Raw genomic sequence first — 24,267 nt, 5'->3', positions numbered from 1 at the left:
ATTCACTCACATGATCAAAGACATAATTAAATCCCCCACCCATTATCAGATTTCCCTAGACCTCACCTGACTCAGATTTTGTCCAAGTCTGGCCTAGGTTGGAAATTTCCAAGTCGCTACTCAGAAGCTTTCTGGCCCAATTTTTTTCTCCATTGACTTTTCTATAACGACGGAAGCAGGTTGTTACACAAATCACAATGAAGATTGAACTAAAAATCTTCAAAAGTTGAAACCAAAGAAATAATAAATTAATGAAAAAATCCTTTTGGCCAGAAAATTTAGCCAGAATTATAAAATAATATATTTCACACTATGTTATTTTACCCTTTTAACTTTAATACCTTTTAATTTAAAATAGAAAAAAATCAGTTTATTTTTAAATAAAAAGGATATTATAGACTTTTTAAATTTCTGGCTAAATTCTGACCAATTTTTCTGACCATTTAGCATTGCCCTAAAATAATTATATATAAAAGTTTAATGGATATCATATCTAGTGTTGCCTTATAAATTAGATTTTAAAAAGATAAATAATGCAAATATTATTTTTACCTTTATAAAGTAGAGAAGTTGTCTCCCATAAATCCTCAACTCAATAAACATTACTTTGTCAAAACAAATTCCAATTAAAAAGACTATAAGAGTAGATAAATTATGGTAAAATTATTGAAACAAGACACATACTATGTTAATAGTGTTAAAAGTAATAACAATAATATAAAATTAAAGAAATGTAATAATAATAAAAAATAATAATAATAATTTTAAAATAGGGTCATAGACCCATGTTCTAGTACTGGAAAGATGGGTCGATAATCCATGCTAAAAAATTAAAATGGTTTGACTATAGCATTTTCCTATTTCTCTTGCATGCAAATGGAAAATAAGAAAAAAAGTAAAAAAAGGAACAACTTCACTTTTCTTGTCAAAAGGAAAAAAAAAAACCTATTTATATCACTAGCTAGATTGTGCAACTGTTGCTACACATTATTAATTATTAGTAATATATCATAAAAACTTACCTAACAAAAGTTGAAATACTAACTGGGCACATTATTTCGTTGATATTCCAAAAAATAATATATTTGAAACTAAATTGTAGAATAGTACTTTTTCGTCTCAATTTATTTGATGTAGTTTGACTTGACATGATTTTTTTTTTAAAAAAAAACTTTAAAAACTTGTGGTCTAAAATAAGTCCTAGATATTTGTATGACTATGAATCAGTTCATTAAAGAAAAAATAGACATTTTAAAGCTATATTATTACTAGAAATGTATTTTTGTTTTTGGAGATTAACTAAAAAGTGAGTCATATAAATCGAGATTGATGAAATATTTGAAGAAGGAAAAGAATCAAATTTATCGTTTTATTTATTAAATATGAATATATGTTGTTCTAGTTATATACATAATAAATAGACTTGTTTTGTCTAAAATATATGATGTATTTTATGGTATAAATATAATTTATAGCAACGTCAAATTATTGTTACGTTCTTTTTTCTTTTTTTGTAAATTTATGGGATAAATATTCATGGTATAAATTTATTTATGTGAAAATTTCATATATGACATTTATTAGACTAATATTTTCAAGTTATAGCATCAGAATAAAACTTTCAAGTTGTAACAATAAAATATTTCAGGTTGTAACATTTTATTAAATAAAAAAAGATTTTTTAATTAATTGTAAAAATCTATTTTGAAAAAAAATAAAAAGGATAAAAAATCGATTTTGAAAAAAAATAAAAAGATAAAGAAGGAAAATAAATCATATGTCCGGATTATATTTATATTTAAGTGGCTATATGTGAAAGTTCCTCATTAATATTTATATGTCCAGATTAATAACGAGTTAAAGTTGCCATGCTTTTGTAATAATTATTTAAAAACTATCTAGTTATATTTTTTTCCAACATAGAACATCATGAATCACAAGCTAGAGTCACTTATAACCCGTTAAGTCATGATTTTGGTTACAATTAATTTAAATTCATAAACTCAATTCACTTACAGTCCATGTTAATTAAAATGACTATGCTTGATAATTTGATTAGTTACTATTATAATATTCTTTCATCATGTGGTTTGAGGTGTTTACGAAAAATTGAAAAGTCTAATCAAAAAAAAAATTGGCACTTTTTTAGTATGATTTGATTTTAGTTTCTAATTTTAAAAATTGATATTATTTAATTTGATTTTAGTTTTAAGTAAAAAATAACGTAAAAATTTAATTATATAAACACATTAAAAATTATACTTGTATGCATATGCACTTTCCGGCTAGCACTTATTCAAGTTAAAATATTGTGCTTACTCTAAAGGTATATGTTCTCCCAGTCCTACAAATCAAGCTTCAAATGGGGTGCTTGTTGGAGGAGCTCAACGAGACGTGAGTTCAATTCCCACTATGTCTCATTCTAGTAGGTGTATGTGTCATTATATCAACTAAACTTGCTCAATTTAGCGTATATTTTTTTTTGGGCTCACATAATGAAAAACTAAGTCTCTTATTCTACTTTAGTTTGTCCACCCAATCAAACGTAACATGACACCCATAGCCATATATTAATAATAGCATGTTCCAAAGCTATCTTCCTTATTTTTACAGAGAAAATTAAAAAGGTTAACCCTAATTTTTTATTTTTTAAAAAATAAAATAAAATTTGTAAATGATTTTTTTATAAATATGCAAGTCATCATTATAATTTAATTGCATGAAATGCACTACTTATATATGTGATAACTGATAATTTTGTGTTTACAATCTAATTGAAAGGTTGATAATTCTTATTTAGAAATATCAACCCTTTTATTTTATGTAAATAACCAAAGTGCATTTTAATAAAAAAGAAAAGAAAAAAGTTTGCGACTTGGTCTCATTCCAATCAGGGCCGACTCAACAACATTGGGGGCCTAAAGCGAAACTTAAGAGAGGGGCCCTAATTTTTTTTCATCATATATACTTTTATTTAATATCTACTTTTCTAGCTATTTTAGATGTGAAGTCATTAGGTACTGTATTATAATCAATTTGTTTTAATAATTTCTTTTCAAATGATGATATAGTTAATTCATTCAATCTCTCTGTAGACATTGTTAATCTTAAAGAAGATTTAATCAATTTTAATTTCACAAAAAACTTCTTTCGGCTGAGGCAATAGTTACAGGAACTGTTAACATTATTCTATAAGCAATATGAATATTTGGTAAATAATCAAGTCTTTTTATTTGATTGAGAATTTTAATAGATCATGATCTTCTACTTGTATTATTTCCCTTAACACTTTTAATTCAAAAAATGAATCTAAACCATCAATATCATAATAACTATCACATGATAAAGAAAGTTGAAGGTTAAGACAATTTTTTTTTTTAATTCTCATCATCTAGTGATCTCAATATTTTACCACTAAATAAGAAATCAAAAATATTTCCATATGTTTCAATTGGTTCAAATCTATTTTGAAGTGAAAAAATAGTTTGATCTACTCTACATGTATAAAACAATCAATTCTAAAAGGTTCTTCAAGGGACTTTGTGATTTCGCTATCCACATTTTCATCAAATTGTTTCTTACGAAATTCAGTTTATTTTCATCTCATATGCAATTTCCTTAGTAGAAATCATAACACTCATAGTACATGTAATTATTATTTTTTAAATAACATATATAAGTAATTGTTTTTAATAATGGGGCCCCCATAGCGATGACTTTAGTGGCCTAGGGATTAAGACGGGCTTGATTCCAATCCGCCCTGTCCTGCCCCGTCCCATAACTTTGCTATTCCTACATTTGAGATTTTCTTTTGATCTAAAATAAATTAAATTTAGATATTTCTGTTGCTATCCTATCATGCATTTTATTAATATTTGTTTTTTCCCCAACATAATAAGCTGACTAAATTGTACATTTTCTTTTTAACCATATTAGCAAGAACGTAAAGATCAATTCTAAAAACTCCACAAATCAAGATATATATATACAAAAATTAATATTAATAATATAATATTTATTTATAATTAATATTTGTGATTATACAAGAATGTGGGCCTATCCATTGTTATAGTCCGAACTCCATAGTCCAGACCAGAGTCCATTTTCCTCACATCGACATGATTAACTACAGATTAACCCGTTTCTGACAAAACTTCGAATTTCCTCATTACAATCACCAATTCACTTCTGCTTCCACAATTTGGTAATTAATTTTCAATTTTCAGCTTACACATTTAGAATTTCGATTATGAACACACTACGCACCTAGTTTCATTGTTTCAGTGATCCAAAGTATTTGTTAAACCCTAGCTATGTTATACTTGTTTCCAATTTTTTGATCTCTAATTTTTCATGTATTTTTTTAAAAAAAATTTCCAGGTGTATGCGGGAGCTATGGAGATGGAATTGTTCACGGAGGCAATGATGGAAGAAGAAAACTGTTGCATTGATGAAATTAATGATGTAAGTTTGGTTATCATGGTCCTGTTAATTGGTATTGCTATAAAAAAATCCTTGTGTTTAGGTTGAAAAACTAAAAGGGTTTTTAATTTCTGTTAGTTAGCCTAACTAAATATTCAGCAGTTAATGTGGTTTCTCCCCTAAAGCTTGATAAGACCAAAATATGGGTCATCATTTGCTTATACAGATGAAGTACAATTTAACAACAACAATATACCCAGTGTAGTCGAGGTAGAGAGATTGTTTCCGTTGGAACCTCGGCTCAAGGAAAAATAATCCAAAGCAGTCTCGAAAAAGAAGTAACAGAAGAATAAGAAACAACATATAATAACCAAAATAACAGATAGTAACAAAACAGAAGCTACAATGAAACAATACTATAATCAAGGTACAAGAAACAACATATAGTACCAGAAATCAAAGGACAAGAAATTACAAGAGCAATACTACGACTACTAATATGAATGGACAACAAGACAACACACTGCTACCTACTAACCTTCTATTCTAATTCGTGTCCTCCACACCCTTCTATCTAAGGTTATGGCCTCGCTGAGCTGAAATCGTGCCATGTCCTGTCTAATCACCTCTCCATAATACTTCTTCGGTCTACCTCTACCTCTCTTGAAACCTAAGTTACGCGGACTCTTCACTTTTGATGCTGCACCCGTGTCAGATTCTCCAAAAATACACTACTTTTGGAGAATCCGACACTCACTCGTTGACATTTTTAAAGAGTCCAAGCAACATAGCTTGAAACTATCAATAAGCTACCTTTCACACCTATGCACTGGGGCATCCGTGCATCTCTTCTTCACATGCTCGAACCATCTCAACGTCGCTTCTTGCATCTTGTCCTCCTCCGAATTCGCTCCCACCTTGTGCCGGATATCCTCATTTCTAATCCTATCTTCTGGAGGTCATCAGAAACCGTTGGCCAAAATTAAGAGAAAACTGCAGGATAAGAACTGGAAATGACATGAAGGTCTCTTTCTGGGAGGATAGCTGGTTAGAAAAAAAGACACCTTAAAAGCTCTCTTCCCAGATATCTACATTCTGATTTAGCAGCAAATGGCCACTATGGCAGAAGTATGGTCAAATCAGGGATGAAATATGAATTTTAGAGGATCCAAAGATTAGTAGAGTTCTTTAGAATCTTAGAGCAATTCAAAGGAATATCTACCTCTCAAGATGAGCTGATTTGGCATCACAACAACCAGGGCAATTTCAATATCAAGGAAGCTTATAATAAGTTAAAGCCTTTTAACTTATCAAGTAGCCGGAGGCCATGATAACTTATTTGGAAAGTTAAAATACCTCTCAAAATGTCCTGCTTCACTTGGCTACTTGCTAAGCAGGTTGTCTTGACTCAGGAAAATTTCATGAAAAGAGATATATTAACTGAGTCCTAGATGTTTCCTGTGAGGCTGAAGCAATGAATCACCTCTTTCTTCACTGTAGGATCAGTAACATTTTGTGGAGTACATCAATTTGAAGGGCTTATATTGGGTGATGCCAATGAATATAGTCCAGTCCCTGATGATTTAGAGTAGCTTTGGCTATATTTCTAACCATAAAGAAAGATGGTAGATCATTCCACTATGTATTTAGTGGTCTGTATGGAAATAAAGGAATCTCAAATGCTTCCAAAACAAAAGTAACAACATCCACTAGATGAAGATGAATTGCTTGGTTTTGTTTCATTTTTGGTGTAAATAGGAGTATATGGAAGATTTAGAATCAACGATGAATGTTTTAGGCACTTAGTAATTTCGCTAATAGAGTTGAAGATCTTCCTGATACTCTCCTACATTTGTAATTAGTAAACCTATAACATGTTGTGGTAGGTTTGATTTCTTGGAATAGAATACAAGTTGTTACCTTCTCAAAAAAAAAAAAACAAAAGCAGAAATCTTATCTCTCCTGGTATGTATGCCCACACATTCACATTTCCACCCCATACCACAAAGTTGGTCTAGTTACCATTAGTTACCATTCTGTAGAACTTGCTGTTAAGTTTTGGTGACATCTTCTTATCACACAAGACGAGTGACATCCTCGTTAATCTCCCCATTCTCTTGGATAATAGACCCAAGATGCTTGAAACTTCCTTGCTTTTGGATGACTTTTGTATCAAGCCTTCCTTCCACATTAGCTTCATGCATTACGTCACTGAACTTGCACTCCAAATATTCCGTCTTGACCTTACTCAACTTGAATTCCTTAGACTCCAGGGTCTGTCTCCAAACCTTCTGCTTGGCATTAACATCTCTGCGAGTCTAGTCAACCAAAACTATGTCATCTGCAAATAACATATACCATGACCCTTCATCGTGAATTTGTCTCGTCAATGTATCCATCACCAAGACAAATAAAAAGTGGGCTTGGAGTTGATCCCAAGGGTGGATCTAGGGGGAGGGGAGGGTGTTCATCCGAAACTCCTCGACAAAAAATTACATTGTATACGTAAGGTAATTTTTTTTATGTACATATATAGATTTTGAATCCTCTAAACACAAGACTACAGGCTAGCTTAATGGTTTGGGAGATGGGGGGGGGGGTCAAATTTACCTTAAGGCTCCAAGTTCAAATTTCAACTCTATATTTCAAGACAACAGAGTACTCTTGAGTCTCCTCCCACAGTCCTTACCTGAGTTTTGACTCCATCATACATGTCCTTGATCCCCTAGTGTATACCGTAGATACACCTCTAGCCTCTAAGCAACTCCAAAGAATCTCCCTTGGAATTTTGGCGTAAGCCTTTATCCTCCCCTTATACCGATACACCAGTCTCCTTACAAGATGAATGACTTCTGTAGTTGAGCACCCGACATGAATCCAAACTGATTTTTAGAAATTGTCATGTCCCTCCTCACCCTCATCTCCCCCACCCTGTCTCAAACCTTCATAGTGTGGCTTAATAGCTAGATACCCCTATAGTTGTTGCAATTCTGAATGTCATCCTTATTCTTGTACAACGGAATCATTGTACTCCATTTCCATTCTTCAAGTATCTTCACCGTCTTGAGAATGACATTAAATAACTCTAATCAACTACTGTTAATTGCCTTGCCTATGCTCTTCCAACTTAACCTCCTAAACCTTTATATACCTAGTCACCTACAATACCTACAATCGCAACGCCTCGCTGACTGATCTAACTCCTACAATGCCTTTGTCCCCCTTTTTTTTTCTTCAAGAGTTCATGGAAGTATAGCTGTCATCTCCGTTAATGATTGCCTTCTTTTCCAATACTTTGCTGTCTCCATCCTTGATGCTCTTCACTTGGTGTAGATTACCTCCCATTTCTCTCTCTAGCCTTGGCTAGCTTGTACAACTTCTTATCCCCACCCTTGTCCTCCTATTCTACATACCAACATTCAAAAGTTGCCCTTTTTGCTGCCATAATCGATAACTTAGCCTTCTTCCTCACCATCTTATACCTTTCCCTATTCATCCGTTCTTCCTCATGGTCTTTACTTTCCACCAACTTCGCATACGTCATCTTCTTTGACTCCACCTTTACTTGGACTTCTTCATTCCACCACTAGTCCCTCGATGCCGACCAAAATGACCTCTCGAGACCCCAACATCTCTCTTGCCGCTTGCCTAATGCATCTAGCAGTCCTATCCCACATACTGCCACACTGCTTCCCAAGCCCCCATACGCATCAACTTCTCTCTCATCTCCAGGGTACTGGTCATAGCCAGGCTACCCCATTTGATCTTTGGTCAATCATCCACAACCCTCTTCTTCCTCTCTTTCTTGATCTTCAAATCCATCGCTAGGACCTAGGAGTTCATTTTGGGTCATAAGATTCTCACTTGGGATAACCTTACTGCCTTTACAAAGTCTTTTATCACCCTTCCTAAGGAGCAAATAGTCTATTTGAGTCTTACTCACCGTACTACGGAAGGTATCCAAGTATCCTCCTTCTTTGGAAAACTTGAATTGGCTATCACCAACCCAAAAGTACGCCATCCAGGAGTGGGACTTCTTCTTCGTTCCTGTCCCCAAAACGATATATCATCATAACCCTCGGAGGTTGCCTGATGTGTACATTGAAATCTCCTCCTACGAAAGCTTCTCAGCATGCCGTATACCTCTCACCACCTCATCCAAAACCTCCCAAAAGTTCTTCTTATCCTCCTCATACAAGTGTGTTTGCAGTGCGTATGCATGAATAATGTTCAAATTAAACCCCCAATGACTAACTTATGAAGTACAATTCACAGATTAATATTTTCTTTTTGTATTACGAGTCAAAATCAGAAACTTGACGAAGATGGTGTGCAAACTCTTGGAAGGAGAATTGAATACTGTCTTAAATATGTTCAAAGATGACGGTAGATGAGCCAGACTATGTAGTCTAAAAACTAATGTCCTAATGAGTTAAATTTCTGAATCTAAGATTATATTGAAGCATATAGGGATTTCATTGCAGGATTATTCAACTTTAGATGGTGAAAGATGTGGGATATGTATGGATGTTGTCATTGATAGAGGAGTTCTAGACTGCTGTCAACACTGGTAATTAACTAAACTTTATTTTGCCGACTTCATCACTCTGTGTGACATTATTATAGAGAAGGAAGTGACTATAATTAGGCATAAATGGATGTTCAGTGCATTTTTATTTTGAAAGACCGTTGGCTTCTCACTTTTTTCCTGTTATGTGTTGTGCTCTTTCCTCTTTCCCTGAAACGCAGTTAGTTGACTTACTTTTCTCGTATTGCAGTCCATTTACTCAACCCTTTCCCTTCACAACATTCCTAAGTTTATTATTTTTATTTACTCTTGATGTGATCTTTTCAGCATACTCCGTCTATGTGTCTGTAACAGTATCTGGAGATCAGAAATTTCTATGCTTGATAGCACACATGACTTTTTTTTCTTGGGTGTTAGTTATGGTTTGTTCTCTTGGAGTAGACGTTTTGCAGAATGGTTCAGTTGTGACGATTCATTGTTTATCTAAACTATGATTTTCAGCATAGTTTCACTCTCCAAATCAGCTGTATTCTTGATTGGTCTTGTTGTTTATGTGACACTGATATTTATTTTTGCTTATGCTACCACATCACCAAAATTATGCAAATTTCCAGTTCCATGACTTTTATCTTCATCTTCTGTTAGTGCTTATGATGAGTTGTGATATCGTGGAGCCAGTTACCATACCTCCATACCATAGGAAGGCTTTAGTAAACGTTTGTGAATGTGGACATTTCTGAGATGAACACGTCAAATTTTGACTTTCACCATCCTCTACTAGCTGCTTGCACAGATACAAATAATGACCCTAACTCGTCATTTAAATTTCAGGTTTTGTTTTACATGCATTGACAACTGGGCTACCATCACAAACTTATGCCCACTTTGCCAGAGCGAATTTCAATTAATCACTTGTGTGCCTGTAAGTAACTGGATCTATTGGGGCTGCTTCACATTGTTTTTATGTTCTTTCTCAATTCATTAATGTGTTCAATAGTGTCTTAGTCACATCCTTATCTTTTAGCACTTTCTCTTTCTTTGCTGATGGTTCTGAGGTTTTTTCTCCCATCTTAAGTCATTCTGAAATTTTCGTATTTTTTGGATAAATGGTATTGTTGTATTCCTCAGCATTAAGGAATGCTGGCTACCTCCAAAAGTGTTACAAGGGGAAGTAAAAATAGAATCTAGATTACAGAGAGCCTATGAAATCTACAGGATCTTCTGTTTCCTCTATACAATTTCCTTTACACCATACAAACAGTGTGGATAGACAGTTCCCTTTCACAACATGGATGGACTTTGATATGTCTTCAAAGCATCTCCCATTTCTCTCCTTCCACACTGAGCACCATATGCAGGATGGGATTATCCTCCACCACTTCTTCTGACTCTTGCTCCCCCTTCTTCTGATCCAACAGCTTATTAGATCAGCTGTATGCTCAGGCATTGTCCATTCAGTCTTGGTGAGAGAGAAGAGCATAGGCCATGGTTGAGCAGTGACTTTACAGTGTAGGAAGAGGTGATAGTTGGTCTCCCCAGTTTCATTACACAAAAAGCATCTGGGTCCTTCCTTTCTTTTTTTTTCTTTTTTTTATATTTTTGATGACAAGGGAAACCCGCAGCCGCTACCCTTTGGGTGCGCACAGGGTAAAACCCCCGCTCCTATGCAATAGCTCGCAAACCACATAGGAGAGGTAACCCGCACTAGGCAAGCCCGGTGTGATGAGCTCAACCCAGAAGGCAAACCCCTTGCTTTCGCTGGCAAGGGGTTTCGAACTTGAGACCTCCAACATGGAAGTCCCAAGCCCAAACCACTGGGCCACCCCGAAGGGTGGTCCATCCTTTCTTTTGAAGTACTTCATGTGTGAGGCAAGCCTTTTTGACCACCAACTATGAGAAACATTTTATTTTGGTTGGGGCTTCGTTCTTCCATATGTTCTTCCACAGCTTTGTGTTCACTCCGTGAGCTATGCTATTTTACTTTCATAAATTTTTTTTTTGATGAAGACAAACAAAGTTTTGTTGCTGGGACATTTCGTAAAATTATATTATAAGATCTTCAAGGAGCCCAATTAATTCTTACCAATTTTCGTGAAGGTATATGATACCATAGGGGGCAGCCAGACTGATGAGGATTTATATACCAGGTATAGTTGTCGTGTTTGTTTCTTTATCAAACTTATATCAGTCCACTACGTCTTTCAGTGATGGTATATCCATTACTGAAAAGAAAGATTCAGTTAAATTCATTATTTGTTAATTTGATTGGAGAAAAGAAAAGAGAACCATATAATTGGCAGAACCACTATCTGCAACTCTACACTTGATGTAAGATGCAACACCCAAAGGAGGGTTGTCAGTGAATGTGTGATCTTGAAATTGTTCGAGTTGTAAGATTGAACAACTTGGAATGTGGATATACTAGCCAAAAATAAGGAAAATGCGAAGAACTTTAAGAAATAAAGCCAAAAATGAGAGAATCTGAGAAAGCCTCAGTTTGGCTGGTTCAAAGGAAATCACTTGGCAATCACAAGTGAAATATCTTTTTGAAATCCTTGGAAGCACTACCTATGTATTTCTCCACAAATGTGAGAACTCGAAAGCCTCAGTTGTGTTGGTTCAAAGTAAATCACATGGTAATTAAAAGTGAATTTTTTTGCATCTTTTTGCAAATGCTGTAGACCCCATCTGTATATTTCTCCACGAATGTGAGAACTGAAGAAAGCCTCAGTTGTGCTGGTTCAGAGGAAATACTCGGCAATCACAAGTGAAATTTAAAACCTCCCTCCTCAAAATGGACACCAAAGATTTTCTACAGTTTGTGTAGGCCCTTTTCTTGTGCTTCATGATTGTACACAGCTGACCTAATGATGATTTGGAATACTACAAAAATCTACTTATAAGCTCTTTCTGTGTGCATGTTTTGGTCTTTGCTAATGGCATTTGACGGTGTGTTCCAAACACTTCCATAAGGCTGCATATTTGCAGCTCATATGATGTTGCAAATATACACTTGCAGATGACTTTTTCACTATCATCAGAAATCTCAATTTTCTTTTTGAAGCTGATGCTGAACTTTTTAGATTTACTGCAATTGATTCTCGTACTTGCTATTTGAATTGCTCTTGCAGGTTTCTCTGTCATTTATTGTTCCTCCTTAGTTTAAAAAGTTTGGATCTTGAGGTTCAATGTTGTTGAGATGCCAGTATGGGAAATGGTGAAAGCTTCTAGCCATAGTCGAGTTTTAAAATTTAACTTCATAAAATTTCTTCTGAGATACATTGTCCAAAAAAGATATTTTCTTCTTGCAGTACAGATCTTCAGTCTTATATCATGTATATCTTCTGAGAAAGTTTAATTTAATAATGCTCATTCTCTAGCAGTGGCTTGATTAGTTATTAACTACTAGTAAATTGCAAGTAATTACTATTGAGTTTAACTCTCTGATCTTTGCAGAGATGATGATTGGTCCATTGAAGGGAAGACTAATACTCTTTCATTCCCATCGTACTATATCGACGAGAATGTGAGTTAACATGTTCCAGTGACTGTGAATAGTTGTTGTCCACCTTATTTACTGGCGCCCCAAGGCCCAATCTCTAAGGGAGCCATACCTGTATAGCCTGACATAAAATAAATACATTGTGAAATCTGATGACTTTCTTTTGATCAACTCAGAGTTGTCCTTGCACAAAATAAATTACTCATGAAATAGCCTCCTTGGTTCTGTTTTTACCCTTTTCCCGAATCCTTGTTTTTCTCTTGTAAAGCTGTGTTAGTTCTTCACTTCTTTGTCATGCAACATACTATCTGTTCTCATTTCGTTTTCCCATGCTTTCAGATGCTAGCATTTGAATTCCTACACTAGAACAAAATTCTATTAGGTGAATGTAATAGTTTCATGGTTAGGAAAGCTGAGATTATATTTCTTATGACATTCATTGCTGTCATATCATTAAGATTTCTTGTATATTAATGAAACAGAGTATTTCTAGTAGTGGTTGTCTCTTCTTGGAAATCTTTGAAATCTTGTCGATTTTTGGGGTTTTGGTGACTATTTTTGTCATATTGCGTTCTTATCTTGGAAATGAACTTTTGGTCTGTAATTACTATGCTTTGTCTTTTCTAGGCAGTTGTCTGCTTGGATGGAGATGGCTGCAAAGTTCGAGCTGGATCAGTTACAAATGAAGGAGATCTGAATCTTGATACGTCAATTGCTTGTGATTCATGTGATCTATGGTATGGTAATCAATTTTCTTACTCTAATATTGACTGTTTTAGTAAAATAATTGCCAACTGATAAGTTGAATAATTCTATGTTCTGGTTTATGTGAAAAGATGAATACAGCCCTATGTTATTTTGTTTTCCTTCTCCGTTTTCCTCATTGCCTGTTGAAAGAATGATTGCCTTTGTGTTTATACGAAGCACTGATGGAACATAATGTTGTGATGTATTCAGAAGGTTTGTATAAAATTGATAACATCATAGTTATGGACCTAAGATGCAGTAAGGAGAGTGATCTACAGATGGATGGTATAAGCTTTGCAACATGGCGCATTCGATGAGAGCTTGAGAAGTACTGCATGGGCTTCGCCAGACATACTCTTTATTGTGGAATTTCTTGAAATATTTTACATATTCTACAATAGTTTACTCCATCCATCTCAAAATTTGGCCTACTTTGACTTGCACAAGGTACCCAAATGGATATTCTTGTTGCCTATGTTAGACTGTTCCACATTGGTTGCTGGAATCGACTGTTGTCTCCTCATATAGTGTTGGGGAATCCTAATCTCATGACCTAGAGTTGAGTTCAATCCAACATCTATTTTGCTTAGGATGGTAACGGAGACAGACCCATCTAAAAGCCTGCTTATGTATCTTCTAAATGATGTTATCACTTTCTCCAGCAGTGGGGTTTTCCTTTACTTTTCTCCGACTGTATACTTTAACTTAGGAAGTGCTTCATGCAGCTGAAGTTCTTAATTTCCCTGCTTTTTTTTCAAGGGTTTCTCCTCTGATTGATTCTTTGCATATATTTGAGTAGGTATCATGCCTTTTGTGTTGGATTTGACCCTGAGGACACTTCTGAAAGTACATGGCTATGCCCAAGGTAAGCAAACATGAATATTTAGTTCCACATTCTTTGTTTATATGTGTATTTAGCAGCCACATGTTTTTTTTTGAGACTACGCAAATATTATGATGATTTGTATTTAATTACTGCAATTATGCCTAGGATACTTATAATTGGTTAGGGTTTGTAATCATGCCTAAAATCATAATTTGTAGTTTATATTTTTTGAACAAGGTAAAGTATATTACTAACAATTGGGGAAACCCTGTATACGCGCAGTATACCAAAAACAAGAGAACCTACACCAAAATATGGTTCTCAACAAAAGAGACCAGTCCTCTATACCAATAGGGACCTCTTAAGTACAGCAAAAAGAAACTAGACAGTAGACACAGTAGGCCACTTTGCAAGCTTACAAAAACTTGTTCCACCCCTTCAACTGCCCTCCTATTTCTCTCTTTCCAAATAACCCACATAGTTGCTAATGGAGTCCCACTCTCCATGCCCTTGGACTTCTCTTCCCCCTCCGGTGAGTTCAACTTTACAATGCCTCCTTCATTGTGCCCGACATCATCCATTGCTTTCCGAACAAACTCAGAACCACCTGCCATAACCGCTTAACCACTTTACAATGAAATAGTAGATGATGTACATCTTCACCTGAGCTTTTGCACACAAAACACTAACTGGCACAAATGATCCTCCTCTTTTTCAAATTTTCAGCTGTCAAGACTCAACATCGCACCCCATGCCACTAACCATGCGAAAAGACCCACCTTTCTCGGTACTCTAGGAATCCAAATAGCATGTGAGGAAATATACATTCCTCTCTCACCAATAAGCTCCTGTAATAAGATTTGACTAAAAAATCCATTTCCACTCTCCCACCACCTCCCTGCATCTGATGTATTGTTTGGTGTGTCCAACCCATACAGCATCTCAACCAAATTATGAAATTCTTCTATCTCCCAATCCTGCAGGTTTCTTTTGAATCTTAAATTCCAGTGAATTACCCCTCATGAGACCTACAAATTTGTTGGACTGTCATCTCTCTGACAAGATACACTATATATGTTAGAGAAGGCTTCCTATCATATAGTTTGTATAATCTTTTTAATTTACTAAGAATGTCCAACCATGTTTGAGGGAATAACAGAGTTTTACAATCTTTTCAGTCTATTCCATTTAATTATGCATTCTCAAGTTCATCAAAGGAGTAAACTTTAGCATAATGTTTGTTATATCAAGACATGGATCTTTCACAAACTGTTGGATACTATGATGTAGATTGAGCAAGTTCTCCTTTATAAAGACTATTGAGCGGGGAAGTAGAAGATTGAGCTGTACCCCTTTTAGCTTGTGAATTTCTCTAGGCAAAACAGCTTCTACAAGAGTGTATGTATAATGAAGTTAAACAGATGAAGCTGATATGTAATCAATTTGGCCCTTCAGATCATCCCAATCCATTTTTTCATGAAAGAACAAAAACTCATAAAGGTGACTTCACATTATACTAGACAGAAAATTAAATTTGGATGTATTGTCATTGGTTTCGCTATCTCGAATTACCAACTTGTAGATCCTTCTATTAAAATTCCTTATAAGTGTTCGGATTGAATGTATTTTTACAAGTCTAGACATATAACATGCCTAGAATATTCAGGATTGGTTACGATCTGTTGTCTTGCTCAGAATTGTACATAAAATGTGTAATTTGCATAAAATACCACCTCTAAAAAATTCCTTCTTAAAATGCCTTCGACATAGACTTTTATTAGTCAATGTATCTTTGGATGGAGGTAAGTTGATATTTTCATCTTGAGCACCTGCTGTGGTTCTAAACATAATTCTTATCGTTATCTCACTGTGCAGATGTGTTGACAAGCTACCCGAAAAGTCAGCACCTTACAAGAAGTTAGGTCCAGAAAATGCCAGCAATAACTGTTTGCTTGAGGCTTCTTTTTCAGGGGAAGTGTCTGTATCTGTTGCTGATGCTGGTGAGACGGCTGTTGTCATCTCAATTGTTGAGAGGAACAATCAGGGTGAAATACCAGGCAGAAAACTTTCAAATCTAGATACTAAAGAGTCTATAAATACTGGCATTTTGGTCCCTGATCCTGTTCCTGATACTCCCAGTATAGAACTGTCCTTGCGACAAAATGAATGTCCAGATTCTGCGCAGCCTGCTACCCCCGCGGATGTGAAGTCTGATGGATCGATGCAGTTATTTAATAATGAACTGATTCAACCAAATCTAAATATTCATCTGGGATTGTCTGAGAACTCATGTTCAGCATCTACTGGTATGCTTACAATGTTTCGGGAATTTCTTTTGTTCCTTTGGATTGGGAGATCTATCTTAAGCTGGGGCAGATAAAATAGTTAAGCTATTAATGTTCTATGCATCTCCAGTAGACATAACAAATATGAAGGTAGCTGGAGATCAAGTACTTCAAGCTGCACGACCGAAGAATACATCAGAATGCCTTCGTCCAGGTATATGACCGTAGGCTGTAGCAGACAACTTATACAAATATTGGATGAGCATTGTAGCTTCCTGAAAACTGTTAGTTCGTTATAAACTTTATTGAGATGTACATACATGCTTGCATATGCTTCTTCTCTGAAGTGTTTGCTGTTGATGTGTCAGGTGAAGAAGTGATACCTGATAAGAACGAGGACAAGGTTGTGGCCTCCAGTCTAAAGAGAAAGCGCAGAGAAAACAGGTATTATGCAATCAAACCTCTTCATTTGATTTATATAGGATCATTATTTCTTATTATCTTAAGGTTTAAATCCTGATGCTAGCATCCAGTCTTACAAAGTTGTAACATCCTTTGTGATGATCTTTGTTTTACATGGGTTACTTAAGTGGCTTAAGCTCAGTTGCCAGTGACTAATTGAAAAAAAACGTGTGGGCTAATAGTTGTGCATCATTTGGCATGACTCTCCTGGAGCTGGATTTGCCCCTGTAATACATATTAGTAAAATTGCGATGTTCCATGTGACTGAAGTCATTGAACAACTTTGATCTTTTTATTACTATTTAGGACAGAGAAACTAAGGATAGACATCGAATTGTAATGCATCCTCATATTTTTTGTGATTGATATATTTAAACATCTAGATATTTCCAAATGTTACATGCAGTCTGCTTGTTGCCTATCAATTTTCTTTTTCTTTGTACTGGTTGGAACTTCATTTTTTCTTTCTGTAAGTGATAAAGGCATGTCAAGTCCTATTATTTGGCCGGAAAAGCTCAGACTCTTCGGGGACCTGACCTGGGATTCTTTTTGAAACTTCTTGCATACTGATAAGATCTTAATTGCCTAATCTGGTATTTTACTATTCCAAATTTATGTACCTAATCAATTTTTGAAAATGATTCAATGTTTCTTTCCAGTTTCCCCATATTCATCTGTAGTGGGTTCACATAAAATATAATCCTATTAAGCATGAATCGAAAGTAGCTATCACTAGTCTGTTTTGTTGTCATGATAAGCTAGTTTTCTGGAGATATAATAATCATCAAGTGTTATAGAAGTTAAGCTCTCTAAGTAGCTACTATCATTCTATCTGAAACCTGGTAGAACCAAATATGTAACAGCTGCGACATTCTTTATTAAGTTTGCTTTTGTCCTTTCATTACTATTAGGATTGCTTATAGTTCTGATAGTGATTGCAGAAATACTGATGATGGAGGCATTAGAGCCAAAGCTGAGCTTGCCTATGATTTGAAGAGAGTAAAAATCGAGGGAAGCAGTGAGCAAATTAATGCAAAGGACCAACTTCCAGTATCTGCTTCAGACAACTCCGATAAACCTCGAGCAATCATCTCGAAGGACAAGAAACTGAAATGCAAACCTGAAAATAAAGATCTTAGCTCTGACATAATGAATATAGTTAAAGGAACAGGTCGTAAAACTTTGAAGAAGCTTGCTCATAGCAACCAGGATGGAATGTCCTCTAAACAAAGAGAAAGTGCAGCTCGCCTAAGGGTTAAAAAGATCATGCGGAGAACTGGTGATGAGGACTCATCAGTGCTAGTTGAAAATCTAAGGAAAGAAATTAGAGAAGCAGTTCGTAACAAGTCTTATGGGGATAAAGGGGAAAACCAGCTTGACCCAAAACTTCTGACTGCTTTTAGAGCAGTTGTGACAGGATCTTCAACTGAAACTAAGAAGCCTTCTGTGGATCTGAAGGCAAAGAGGTCACTGTTGCAGAAGGGAAAAGTACGTGAAAACCTAACCAAAAAAATTTATGGTATTGGAGGAAGAAGACGGCGAGCATGGACTCGCGATTGTGAAGTAGAATTTTGGAAATACAGATGCTCAAACATGTCAAAGCCTGAGAAGATTCAGACGTTGAAGTCGGTTCTTGACCTCCTGAGAGATGATTCAGAGAATGCAGCGACAAAGCCTGTGAATGAAGGGGAAGGAAAGTCTTCCATTCTTTCAAGGCTATATTTAGCAGATAATTCGGTTTTCCCAAGAAAGGAGGGTATCAAGCCTGTCTCTACCCTTACTGTTGTTGCTGATCAAAACAAAGAAAATGGATCAACATCAAACACTTCAGCAACATCTTTTCCTAGTCCATCCAATGTAGTTCCACCTGCAAATGTGGCTTCTCTGGTGGTGGCTTCTTCCTTGGAAATTAAGGGGGCCAAGATAAGTGTCCCGACCACTAAGGCTGATAATACCAGAAATGTACTTCCAATCAAAGGCACTGATAGGCCGTCTACATCAATCTCAAGTGGTTTGAAATTGGGTACCAAGGAGGAAATAACAGTAAAATGTGATAATACAAGGAGTGATAAGAGGAAGTGGGCCTTAGAGGTTCTTGCAAGAAAAACAGCAGCAACAAGCAAGAGTGGAACCCTGGAAAATGAAGAGGACAGTTCAGTGCTGAAAAATAATTATCCTTTGCTGGTATGTTAATATTTTTTCCTTCTGTACCATTTGTTTGCTGCCTATTGTTCTGCACCTGCTCATTTCTTGTTTCTAAACTTTTGAGCAGGCTCAACTACCAAAAGACATGCGACCAGCTTTGGCACCCAGTCGTCATAATAAAATCCCCATGTCGGTCAGGCTGGTAAGCACTATCCTTTTCATATAAAGTTTTTTCCAAGTTACTCGTTCCCCAGGGTGACAATTTTGTTATTCTATTCTCTTTGATATTCAAGGTGTTAGAATGTTAGAGTAAGGCCTGATTTGTTTGCACTTAGTGAAGGTCTTAATCTGAGTTATTCAGATCTCAGTCATTAAGTCTGTTCTTAGGTCTGCATCTTAATCATTAAGTGTGTTTATTTTAAAATTCACAAGCACTTAAGGGGTTGGGTTTGAATAGATATGAATGATTAAGATCTATAACAAAGTTTTATTATAATTAAGATGTCTACTTTCACCTATCGCCCACAACCACCATCACCGCAAATCACCATCTCCCACCACCACCATCCTCAACCACAACCACTACCACCACCACCACCAATCACCACAGTCAGTCGTCACTACCATTAACCACCATTTACAATCATCATCACCAACCACCATTACATCCACTAATCACTACCGATGATCACCACCATTAGCCATCACTATATTTCCTTAGCTAAGTATACTAGGCTCACTCCTACACGGAGGTGGAGGTGCATTTAGCTCTTGAGTTAGGTGCAAAGCAGGTTGAGTGTTTCACCTTCCACAGATAGCTCCAGTTCACACACCAAAACATTAAGACTCATGTCTTGTCACCCATTGGCTTTGTCTTGAATGAGACCACACGAAACAAAAACTGTTTCACTTAATTGTAGTTTTTTCAGTTCCTTAGTCAATATAATTGTTGTTTGTGTCTATACTATAGTCATCATTCTTGAATTGAATACAGTTTCTTTTTTTCTTCATTTGCATCTTTCTTCCTTAAAGCTCACACTTCATTCGTGCTTTGCGCTTAATGCCGGAAAATTCACAACACTTCTTTTTCTTGTTGTTTTTCATCTGCTTTACACTCTATTGAAGCAGCGAGGCATTTGCTACTGAAAGCACTATTGTGAAATATGTCTCTGTATTTTGTTTCCTATTTGGTCTTTGATTCTCAAATAATGGATAACCCTGAACTTCTAGGGGATAGCTATATTATCTTAGGTAGCTAATCATTCTCACACTAGATATCTACATTATCACCACAATTCCACCAGCATCTATTCCATATGTTGATTGACCCTTGTTTATCCTTCACTTGTCATAATAGGATCTATTCAAAGTCTTATCACTTTGGGTAGAATTGGAACAATACAGAATAATGACATATCAAAATCCCTTGTTAGTATGTTGCTTATTGGATTACAGATTGATAAACCCAGAGATGAATGGTGCAGCATTTTTATTACATGTTACCTTTCTCAAAAAATAGTGCAGTTTTTCCCTCTATAATATAAACAGATATGAATCATAGGGGATTTTTTTTCTTTATAAAATGTTATCCGTCTTTAATCAGTATATAGCTTCCACTTCAGGGGATTTTCTCTTTTCTCCTATAACCACAGCAAATCACTCTTCTTGGTTATATATCATTTATCAAATTTTGTCCACTATTTTTTCTCTCAGGCTCAACTTCACCGTCTCACTGAGCACCTTCTAAAGAAAGCAAATCTGCCAGTTATGCGCAGAACAGCAGAAACAGAACTGGCAATTGCAGACGCGGTTAATATTGAAAAGGAGGTTGCTGATAGGTCTAATAGCAAACTAGTATATATAAACCTCTGCTCACAAGAACTGCGCAGATCAGACAATGCCAGTAATGTTGGTGTTGCCGAGTCAAGTCCTTGCCAAAATTCAGAAGTTCTAACCAACTCATCAGAAGAAGTAAGCGATGTTGATTCTTCTGATCCAGCAGTCAATGAAGCGCTAAGAAATGCCGGACTTTTGTCTGATTCACCTCCAAATAGTCCAAGTTGCGTCTTGGAGGAAGTCAAAGAGGAAATTTGCATATCAAAAGAAGTTGAAGATCACGGGCCAGAGAATGTGTTTGAAGTGGATGATCCTCCAGAACTTGATATATATGGGGATTTTGAATATAATTTGGATGATGATGACTTTTCTGGTGCTGGAACTTCAATGATCTCTGTGCTGCAACCAGAAGAATCTAAATTGAAAGTTGTCTTCTCCACAATCAACCCTATGGGATCTGATGGCTCTTTGGAATTTCAAAATCTCGAAAAAAAGGACATTCTTGAAGGTCCTGTAGACACATCTTCGTTGAGTGGTTGCGAAACAAGTGGTGTGGTTGGAAGCTCAACTGCAGCTACCCAGACTGAAAATTGCCTTGGTCATAGTTCCCCTGTTGATGAAGACCTCTCTGTTGTAGACTGTGAAGAGTTGTACGGACCAGATAAAGAGCTGCTGATTGAGAAGTATCCTGAGATGGCATCAGTCAAGCTTGATGAACTGGCTATGGACAATGAAGTTCAACAAAGCAATGGAGTTGATGAATCCAAACAGGCTTCAGAGTCCTCAGAACAGGGAAATGGTAACAGCTCCACTGCTTCCAAATGCCCAAACTCACCTAACAAGATTGCCAAAAGTGAAAACCTAGAAATGAACAAGAAATCGAAATCCTCTGTTAACAAGGAATCAGGCAGCAATAGCTCTGTATCAACGAAGGTACTAAATGAGCACTTACTTTCGTGTTTATTATCAGGGTTCACGAACAATTAAGGGGAATATTCTAAAGACTCATGTAGCATGCTTTGCCTGGAATGTTTTCCTTCAGGTACTAATTAAATGATATTCTGGCAGGTCAAAGCATACGTGAAGGAGCACATCAGACCACTTTGCAAGAGTGGTGTGATCTCTGTTGATCAATACAGGTGGGCTGTGGACAAAACTACTGAGAAAGTCATGAAGTATCACCCAAAGGACAAAAATGCTAATTTTCTCATAAAAGAAGGAGATAAAATTAAGAAACTTGCTGAGCAATACGTCGAGACAGCTCAACATACAACAAAATAAGTAGCTTCCTACTGATAGTTACGTGATGTACAGCATTTGACTCCTGGCTTTTCTTTCCTCTTCTTTTGCATATTGCTTCTGTTTTTTGTATTTGTACTGAAGCTTAAAGTGTTACACTAGGGGACTAGGGTGATGTTGCTGTAATTTAGTCTGAGTCCCAACATCTAGTGAATGAAACGATTAGACATTTTCTTTTAGATCATACACTAATTTTAAATGCAGAATGCTGCATCATTTGGTGGGAACATACATTGTAACTAAGTCTTAGTTTGTATAAAGATAACAAAATATAGAGATTTTTTTTTATGAGAAGGAAACCCGCAAATCGCCATCCTTTGGGTGCGCACAAGCTAAAACTCCGCTCGCAAACCACATAGAGGTATTTGTATGTTTTAGCACGATTAGGAAGGAATTCATTTTTTTTTTTTTTTGAAAGAGTCGTATATGACTATATTCAATCATGACAAATATTTTAATGTCCAAACGACCGTTTGGGTGAGTTGTTCACATAATTTGTTTGTCACTATAACTCTATAAGTCCCACGTTTTGTTTGTTTTAGTCAATTCAAAAATTCGTTATCCTTTTGACTATGCGATAATGTTTTATTGTAAAAAACTGATGAAAAAACCAAACAAACAATATATTAAACTTTATAAATAATTTTTCATCAAAATTTTATTTATCTCAAGAAATGGGTCCAGAGTAAATTGGTCAAGTTGATTTAAATATTAAAGTGGTTGAGTTTAATTTTCAAAATAAAATAATATACGTAATCAATCATAATTCTTAAATAGGAAAAAGAAATAACTACAATGTTAGTTTGAGGGATATTTTTGAGCCAACAAGAAATAGGTTGGAATATTTTTGGATCAATAAATAAATGTAGAAAGATACTTGTAAATCATTTTCATACGTCGAACTTTTTTTCCCCTTTTTCTGTTCTTTTGTATCACTTTTTGTAGATATGATTATAAATTTTGACTGTCATTATAAATTACAAATTAGGAGGCATTTTTTAAATACTTAAATATGTTACTCAAACCACTATGTAGGACTATTATCTACTTTTTTGAGTCATTAATGTATAAATAGCGGCAATTTCATTCAAAAAGAGATAAAGAAAAACATAATTAACATTAAAAACTCTACAATGTGAGAGAGATTGATAAAATAAAATAGAATATACATTTATAAATCACCTATTGTTAGTTGGATCTTGACTTGGTAGAGAGAATACTTTTATAATAATAATTTTTTTAAAAAAAATACAAGAGAAATTGATTTTCACGTAGGGAATATGATTTTCACCTGTTATGAATATGTATGTTAAATATAGATTCAAGATTTAAATTTTATCATTGAATTCATTATATTTTAAAACTTATAAATTAATTATAATTTTAGTAAATTTTTACATATAAATTTATAGATACTCCACATTTAAAATATTGAATTTAAATGACCATCTCCATGTATTGTTTCCTCTATGTTTTTGGAATCTACCTATTATAAATTTGAATCAATCAAATCGAAAATATTAGAATAACAACAACAACGACAACAATAATAATAATAACAATAATACTACTAATAATGATAATTACAATATTATTATTTTCATCCTTCATCTACATTTGTGTCCATTATTAAAATAAAATAGTAGTACTAGGAAGGTGGAATCGAACAGATTCCTAGGGAATATGCACCTTGAAGTTCGGTTAGCTTTGTCAAACATCTAAGCAAGACTCTTTCATTAAATGCTAATTCTTTAATTAATACTATGTCCCTAATTATTTATCCACTTTTACATTTTTAGTTGTCCCTAATTACTTATTTATTTTGACAAATCAAAAAAAGATAATTTTTTTTACCTATTATACCCTCAATTAATTACTTTGAAAAATATAGAACTTTTTGAAAATCTTAAGTTATTAATTCATCCACTTCATAATTAATAGGGGTAAAATGGTAAACTCACTATGTCAATAATTATTTTCTTATTAGGTGTGTCAATTCAAAAGTGGACAAGTAATTAAGGACAAAGGGAGTATTTTCTAGGTGTTTTAATAAGATTAGTTTAGTCTAACTTATGAAGAGAGATAAGGGTAAATTAGTACTCCTCTGTTCCATATTAGTTGATCACTTTCTTTTTTTATAAATATATTAAGAAATCATAAATTAAAGGATAGTTTTACCAATTCATCCTTAAGAACTTCTTTGGAACTTTACAAA

The 24,267-nt window shown here is 35.0% G+C and overlaps 1 protein-coding gene across 3 annotated transcripts; it reads left to right on the top strand.

The window, feature by feature from the left end:
- Positions 1–4,059: 4,059 nt before the first annotated feature.
- Positions 4,060–22,345, top strand: LOC125861911 (uncharacterized protein At4g10930). Of its 3 annotated transcripts, none has more exons than XM_049541815.1 (15): positions 4,060–4,204; positions 4,381–4,464; positions 8,907–8,992; positions 9,782–9,872; positions 11,048–11,097; positions 12,407–12,476; positions 13,080–13,189; positions 13,999–14,064; positions 15,901–16,331; positions 16,441–16,524; positions 16,679–16,754; positions 17,705–18,956; positions 19,045–19,119; positions 20,631–21,686; positions 21,822–22,345. In XM_049541815.1, the coding sequence occupies exons 2-15, from the start codon at positions 4,396–4,398 to the stop codon at positions 22,032–22,034; spliced, it is 3,729 nt and encodes a 1,242-aa protein (XP_049397772.1). In that variant the 5' UTR covers positions 4,060–4,204; positions 4,381–4,395; the 3' UTR covers positions 22,035–22,345. The 3 variants fall into 3 exon arrangements, with proteins under 3 accessions (XP_049397772.1, XP_049397773.1, XP_049397774.1); XM_049541816.1 differs by having other exon boundaries at positions 16,444–16,524; positions 21,822–22,344; XM_049541817.1 differs by having other exon boundaries at positions 4,061–4,204; positions 17,714–18,956; positions 21,822–22,344.
- Positions 22,346–24,267: the final 1,922 nt, after the last annotated feature.

The sequence above is a fragment of the Solanum stenotomum genome, chromosome 4 (assembly GCF_019186545.1).
Source record: "Solanum stenotomum isolate F172 chromosome 4, ASM1918654v1, whole genome shotgun sequence".
In the NCBI taxonomy this organism is placed as follows: domain Eukaryota; kingdom Viridiplantae; phylum Streptophyta; class Magnoliopsida; order Solanales; family Solanaceae; genus Solanum; species Solanum stenotomum.
This window is presented reverse-complemented; position numbering and strand designations above follow the sequence as displayed.